This window comes from Helianthus annuus, chromosome 15 (genome assembly GCF_002127325.2).
Source record: "Helianthus annuus cultivar XRQ/B chromosome 15, HanXRQr2.0-SUNRISE, whole genome shotgun sequence".
Classification (NCBI taxonomy): domain Eukaryota; kingdom Viridiplantae; phylum Streptophyta; class Magnoliopsida; order Asterales; family Asteraceae; genus Helianthus; species Helianthus annuus.
In genome coordinates this window covers 164,305,963-164,314,049 of record NC_035447.2, presented here as the reverse complement: position 1 = coordinate 164,314,049, position 8,087 = coordinate 164,305,963, and the positions used below count along the sequence as shown (strand labels likewise).

The 8,087-nt window shown below is 39.1% G+C and overlaps 1 protein-coding gene across 1 annotated transcript; it reads right to left on the bottom strand.

The window, feature by feature from the left end:
• Positions 1-4,706: 4,706 nt before the first annotated feature.
• LOC110914505 lies at positions 4,707-7,049 on the bottom strand. Its single transcript, XM_022159295.1, has 3 exons — positions 6,938-7,049; positions 5,597-6,854; positions 4,707-5,478 (listed from the first exon to the last, which is right to left on the bottom strand). Exons 1-3 carry the CDS (start codon positions 7,047-7,049, stop codon positions 4,707-4,709), a joined length of 2,142 nt encoding a protein of 713 aa, XP_022014987.1.
• Positions 7,050-8,087: the final 1,038 nt, after the last annotated feature.

The following is an 8,087-nucleotide window of genomic DNA, read 5'->3' as shown; positions in this document are numbered from 1 at the left end:
GAAAATTGATGCAAGTAGTAAAGACCACCTAACTACAGTTTACTACCCCTAATACGTATGACTATATTTCCCATTCAATAACATCATCCCCTTCAAGTCCCTTACTTGAAATGATTTAGGTGAATCTATCATTTATCCTTTCGTTGCAGATGTCATGTTAAATTCAGAGACATAGAGTGATCACTCTCTGTTGATTTAACTTTAGCAGGCCTTAGACATCTTACTCTCAACGAATAAGAGGAACAAATCCCTTCTTGACTACATACGTCTCTCACAATCACCTTGTACCACACCTGAGCTTAGCCTTATGTATTGTCATATTACTGACAGCGAAGAACTAGGTCAAGGTATAATACTCGGTGAATATCAAGACCCAATATGTATCTCAGGTCAGAGGATACTATGATATTCTCCTTTACTCAAATTTACTTATGATCAATCACAAATGATTCCATGCAGTAATATTCGAGAGCGAGTCAGTCCAATATTTGTATCCCACAAATATCTATGAACCTTGGCAGCAACACTTTGCTCTATTCATACCTCATGAATATCCACCAATCCAAGTTCATAATAGTCTTACATTCATATTTGTTCCCACAAGTATGATCGACTACGGACATTTAGAATAAGTAACTTATTCATGGATTTAAACATGCTAAAATGGAACATAACTCAAAATACCATTCAGAGTTATAACAACAGTTATTCCAATATCCAAATAAAAACAGATCAAATCCAATCACTAGAATATCGAAGTCCTAAGGCATAAGTATGACCCTTGATGCTTTGCCTGTTCAAGGAGCTTCGTGTGTGGATCCGCAATATTTTGATCAGTGTGAACTTTGCGAATACATATCTTTCCCTTTTTCAACTTCATCCCTTATGTAGTTGAAACTCCGCTTAATGTGCCTAGTCCTTTGATGTGCATGAGGTTCCTTGATTTGAGCAATCGCACCATCGTTATCACAAAGATCTCTAGGGGTCCTGAATGGTAGGGACTACCCCTACATCGGCAATAATTCAAGTGGCAGATCCACATGAATCATCTCGGTCAATGAAGCGGCGATGTATTCTGATTCTGTAGTGGACAACGCTACCCTAATTGTGATCGAGAATCATCTCGATCAGTTTGGAAACTCGTATCCATGTAACCCTTTACAACGAATTCCGAAACTCGCATCATTCTAACCCTTTACAACGAGTTCTTTTCACCAGATCCATATATTAGAAATATATCCTTAGTCCTTCTAAGGTATTTCAATATATATATATATATATTTTAACAGTCACCCAATGACCGTTACTCGCTGATATCTTCTCATCATGCTTAAAGCGCATAACTTGTCTGGTCTAGTGCATATCATTACATACATAATGAATCCTATAGCAGACGTATATGGGATTCCTTTCATTCTTTCTTGCTCATCCTTTGAGCTTGGACATTGAAACGCATTCAGTATTGTCCCCTCTTTGAATAGGTACCAAACCTTTCATAGAGTTCTCTATCTTGAACCTTTTCAAGGCATTGTCAATGTATTTATTTAAGTTTAAACCTATCATCCGCCTTGATCTATCCCTATGGATCTTTATTCCAAAATATAGGCGACTTCACTAAAATCATTAATGGAAGAACAACTTCCAAGCTAGGTTTTTACACCTTCCATGGTTGGTATGTCATTTCCAAATAGTAGAATGTCATCGACATACAATACTAAGAAAGTGATGATACTCCCACTAGCCTTCTTATACACAAGCTTTATCGATGTTCTTGATGAATCCATATTCCCTAATCTCTTCATCAAAACGGTGATTTCAACTTCTAGATGCTTGTTTCAATCCATAGATTGATTTCTTTAACTTGTATACTTTGTTAGGATGTTTTGGATCGACAAAACCTACAGGCTGAACCATATAGACATCTTCCCCAATATATCTATTAAGGAAAGCTGTTTTGATATCCATTTGCCACATCTCATAATCTTATTATGCAGATATGGCAAATAATATCCTAATTGACTTTAGCATTGCCATGGGCGAGGAGGTCTCATCATAATCAACCCTTGGAGTTTGAGTGAAACCTTTTGCTACAAGTCTCCCTTAATAAGTATCCAAGTTTCCATGTATATCCATTTTCTTCCTGAAAACCCACTTATTTCCAACCACTTTGGAGTTAAGAGGTTGCATAACCAATTCCCATACTTGGTTGTTATACATGGATTGCATCTCTACGTTCATGGCTTCAAGCCATTTGTCACAATCGGATTTTGACATTGCATCATGGTATGTGGTAGGTTCACCCGAATCTACCACGTAGCATCCATCTATGAAAAATCCATATCTTTCAGGTGGACTACTAATTCTACCAGATCTATGAACGTTTTGTGTGTATAGATCAACCACTTGATCGTTTTCAACAAGCTCTTGTTGAGTGCTAGTATCAACCAAATGTGTATCGGCTTGTGGTTCTTGATCCTCATCAAGTTCCACTGTTCTACTAATTCCTTCCACAAGGAACTTAGCTTCCAAGAACTCAGCCTTTCGAGCAACAAATACCTTTTGCTCTGTTGGATCGTAGAAATAATATCCTATACCATCTTTAGGATATCCTACAAAGATACACTTAGTGGATCGTACTTCCAATTTGTTTGGGGTGTATTGTTTCACATAAGCATCACAACCCCATACCTTTAAATATGATTAGTGATGGAGCCCTTCCATGCTATATTTCAAAAGGTGTCTTATCCACTTTCTTGGTTTGGGCCATATTTAATATACGAGCCGCGGAGAGCAAAGCGTAACCCCAAAATGATAGAGATAATGCGCTCCTAGCCATCATAGATCGAACTATATCCAAATAGAGTTCGATTCCTCCTCTATCGAAACGAAGAACTTTGATTGAGTTGATTTTGTACTTCACCCTTTGAAGGCTTTGAATATTTCAAAACTTCAACTTTGTGTCTCAGCAAGTACACATAACTATAACTACTATAGTTTCCGGTAAAAGTAATGAAGTATCTTTCACCATTCCTAGTCATTGGCTTAACAGGATCACATACATCCGAATGTATGATACCTAATAAATCTTTTGCCCTTTCCCACTACAGGGTTTCTTAGTCATTTTACCTTGTAAACTGGATTCAAATGTATCAAATGAACTAACTTCATTTGTCTCCAAAAGACAATTCTTTTGAATTTTTTACATGCGACATCTGTTTATATGACCAAGGCGATAATGCCAAAGATAGGTCTCACTCAAATCCATTTTGAGTTTCTTGGTGATTGCTTGGTACATTGAACTATCAAATGATGTATTATTATGAACCAATTCATAAATACCATTTGAAAGCATAGCTTTAAAGTAAAAACGTGTCATTCATCGGAACATAAATGTCATTGTTTACAAACTTTAAATCAAAACATATTGTCCGCAAAACATAAATTAACAATCTTTTGTTTCTCACACTTATTATGGAATCTGAAAGAAGAATCAATCCTAACCATGTGCTGCAAAATACAAGTTAGTACCTCCATAACGAGCGTAAAAAGATACGGGGAAAGGGGGTCCCCCTGCCTTAAACCCCGCTTACCATCAAAGAACCCATAGACGTTACCATTAATGCACATCGAGTATGAAGTAGTAGACACACAAACCAGAATCCAGTCTACCATAACTCGATGGAAACCAAAGCCCAAAAGAACTTGTTTAAGAAATCCCCAGTCAACCGTATCATACGCTTTCTGAATATCAACTTTAAAAGCGCATCTGGGAGGGCCAAAGTGCCTATGGTAGTTATGCATCAATTCCTGAGTTAGCAGAATGTTATCCGATATTCGCCTCCCCGGGATGAACGCAGACTGATTAATACTAACTATCCCACTTAAAGCGTCTTTTATACGATCAACCAACACCTTACTAATGCACTTATACAGGACGTTACAACAAGAGATCGGACGATAGTCGGTCACTCTCGTAGGCGTCGTAACCTTTGGAATCAGCGCAAGGAGAGTATGGTTGAATTGTTTTAAAAGCTTCCCCGTATTGAAAAAATCTAGGACCGCATTCGAAATATCATTACCCACTATGTTCCAAGCATGCTTAAAGAAAGCAGCCGTAAACCCGTCTGGCCCTGGAGCTTTATCATTTCCAATAGCATACATGGCTACTTTATTTCATCAATAGTAACAGGCCGAACCATATTGTTAGCTACTACCGTATCTAGCTTCCTAGTAAATAGTTCAGGAGAAGGATCAAGAGAGGTCTGACCTTGACAACCCAAAAAATTTGCATAATGATTTGCTAGAGCATCAGGAACGTTATCACCCTCATAAGTTGTACCATTTGCATCAGATATAACATCTATACGGCTTCGATGATTCTTGCTCTTGAGAGACATGTGGAAATAAGCTGAATTGGAATCGCCCGCTCGAAGCCATTCCACTTTAAACTTTTGCTTCAAAAACCTTTCTTCATCAAGACAAGCTTCCTGGAAATCACACAACACTTTTGTTTCTTCAATCCTAAGCTCCTCATTAATCGGGTCCTGATCAACCGCCTTTTGCACGTTTTGAAGCTTTCCACGAAGGTCCACAACTTTTTTATGCAAGTTACCTTGCGCAAACAAAAGAGATCTAAGAGGAGATTTCAGCAAGCGAAGCTTTTTCATAACCTGGAACTGGTACACACCAGTAACCGTCGTTTCCCATTACTTTTTGACAATATCCAAAAATTTCGGTTTGAACACTAAGAAATTAGCGAATTTAAACGGTCTTGGCTTGGGTTTTGCCACTTTTGGAAATTTCAAAATGCAAGGACTATGATCCGAGACTCCATAGGGTTGAAAGACAGCAACCGATTCCGGATAAGCAGACACAAACGGAGTATTACCCAAGACACGATCAATTTTCTTTAACAAACCCACACCATTCTTCGGCTTTTGGTTCCACGTGAAATGCATACCCACTCGTTTAACATCAAACATTTCGATATCCTCCACACATTCCTTGAAATCACGCATACCTGGAGAAACATTAGAAATGCCAAAAGACTTGCCTTCTAGATTAAGAGCCGAATTAAAGTCCCCCATTATAACCCACGGGGCATTATTGACCAGCGCTTTATGCATTCTGAGTTGGTTCCATAACTCCCTACGCGAAATATAATAGTTTGCTGCATACACAACCGAACAAAAAAGCATTCTCCTGTCGAGTTTAAAGATAACCTGAAAATGCATCACTTGAGTCGCTTGAAAGAGAACCATAACTTCCACTACAGCCGGATCCCATCCGAGGATTATGCGAGTCCCTTTTTGACAACAACCACCATTTGAAGTCCAATCCCAATTCCGAAACACAAAGCCACACACTTTACTCAAGTTATTCACATCCACATGAGATTCAAGAATGGCACATAAATAGACGTTATTATCCTTGACAACTTGACGAACCTCCTTTTGTTTCAGGGGTCGGTTCAAACCCCTAATATTCCAAGTCGTGAAACTAACCATTTAAAACCACTGAACCAGGAGTGCTTGCCCTTTTTTTAAGATTGGTACCAAGATTAACTTCTCTAATAAATTCATTTGTTTCGTTGTACACTTCCACTACCTCCTCATCATCCGAATCCTCTTGACCCTTATCACCTCCCCCCCTTGTTTTACTCGATTCCCCTTCATCATTCACAAGAGCATCAAACGAGTTATGCAAAGCAACATTAGTCGCTGATTTCGGTTGAATCTTCACTCCACCTCCCGTTTTAATATAATCATGTTTAGGCGCCACTGGTCTATACTCAAACTTTTGTTTTTGTTTATTCACTGGAAAGCCGGTCCGTTTTGCCACTTTTCTAGAATCCACATCCGTAAAACTACCCGAATCAGTAAACCTCACCTTTTTCGGACCCAAACCTTGATTAGCTTCCTTTTGTTTAGGGCCTTTATTCACACCCGTAGTTAGACGAGCCACCTGCCTCGGACAAGCATCATCATTATGACCAAAAACACAACACCGGCCACACCTATGGGGGATCCATTCATATTCTACATAAACCTTCTCCTTAGCAAATCCATCCCCATCCATACACGGAACCGCAATGACCAACTCCTCCTTGAAATCATTATCAGCCGATATTTCAATTAGAGCACGAGCGTAGCTGCTACGACCCCACATATCAACACACATAGCTGTTGAAAAAGAATCTAGAGCCTTCGGCTCCCCTATAGCTGACGCAATTAAGCTTAGACCATCCTCCGTGTAAGCCACAATAGGGACCTCATGAATCTTGACCCAAACTTGAACCTTTTTTACTTCTTTCTTCTCAAGTTTAACCGAAGGAGACCAAACTTCCAAGAACAACGGTTGTGACCGAATGATCCATGGACCCTCATTAAGTGCATTCATCATACCCGTTTGATCACCAAACTTGAAAAAGAAAAAACCGTTTGCGTTCATCATTGACTTTTGCAACCCAAATCTTTTCCAATTGTTCCGAACAAAGTATTCCACAACTAGGTATGCTACTCTATCCCCCAAAAAATAGCCATACAACGTGTTTGCCATTTTGTCTTTCGCTACTCTTATTGAATCCCTAGGCAACACCACATCACAACCATCATGCTTATCAATAGTGGTCAGTTTCTGAAAATTTACCTTTCTCAAGCTTTCAGCCACGACCGACTCTGCATATGATAAGGGTTTAGTTGAAATACCAGCATCCATAGAGCCCTTATCAGCCGTCCCACTAGGGTTTGCGCTACTCATCACACCCTTATCAGCCGTCACACTAGGGTTTGCATGGGAAACCTTCTTTGCCACCATAAAGCTTCCTTCACATGCCGCACCAGTATTAACTTCCACTGGTTTAGATATTTCAATAACCCATCAATAACCGAATTGTTGTTAGTTGAATACATGCCCCGCCTAGGAAACAGATTGTTACCCTCTATATTCGTCACCCGCAAGCCAATTCCACGCACCGGTGGTGATTTGTCTTCTGTCCCCGGCGTTACACTTTCCTCCAACGGCTTATGCCCATGATTGCTACCCTCCATGCACACGAATCACCAGAAAACAAAAGAACTCCAACCAAACAAAACAATGAAAACCCTAATCCTGAAACCCTAGAGCCGAATATCAATTCTTAACACATTAACCCAGGGTATTAATCTAGCTAAGTTAAACTCAGTTAACCGCGACCAATAACACCGAGATTAATAAGCCAGAATCTCTAATACAGCTTTCTATGGCGGCGATTTAAGAAAGAAACGAAATAAAACCCTACTTTCAGATTGATTACTATTGCTAACGAGTTCGTTATAGAGATTGGATGAACAATCCCTAATCACAGACTGTTATACAAACGAATCTCAACGAAAATTAGGGTTCATGTTGCGCAAGAAATCGCCCAGGAGAGAGGGAGGGTTTATACATGAACATATAAGTACAATCAAAACATATTGTCTCAAAAGGGAAACTTAAATAATGTTCCTAGTCAAACTAAAAGCACATAATATATTTTTAAAACAATTTCCAAACCATTTGGAAGTTTCAAAACATAGTCTCCTTTCTTGTAATGCTTATTTCTTTTGAACTCTTGCAATGAATTGCAAATATGAGTTCCACATCCGATATCTAATACCCATGTGTTAGAAGAAATAACATTAAGGTCAATATGTATCATTAAGATTGTACTTGAGGGTGAAAACCCTAATTCTCTCTCACTAGCCTGGCGATTTTCGTTCATCATGTTTCCCAAGTTTTTTTCGTGATTGAATGTATAACAGTCTGTGATTAGTAGTTGATCTTCAACCGGCTATAACGAACTAGTTAGCATTCTTGTTTGGATGTATAACAGTCTGTGATTAGTGGTTGTTTTTCAATTTCTATAACGAACTAGTTAGCGTTCTTGAGACGATCTAATCTAGGGTTTCTCTTATGATCTTTGCCGCCGCCTGTTCCTTGTTCGCTAATTCGTTCATGGGATAGGGTTTGTTAGTATTAGGGTTTTCTGTTTTGTTCGTGTGGTTTTTGCGTTCTTGGGTTTCGGGTCTTGTAGGGTTTCTCGTGCATGGTTGTTTACTATTTGGTCT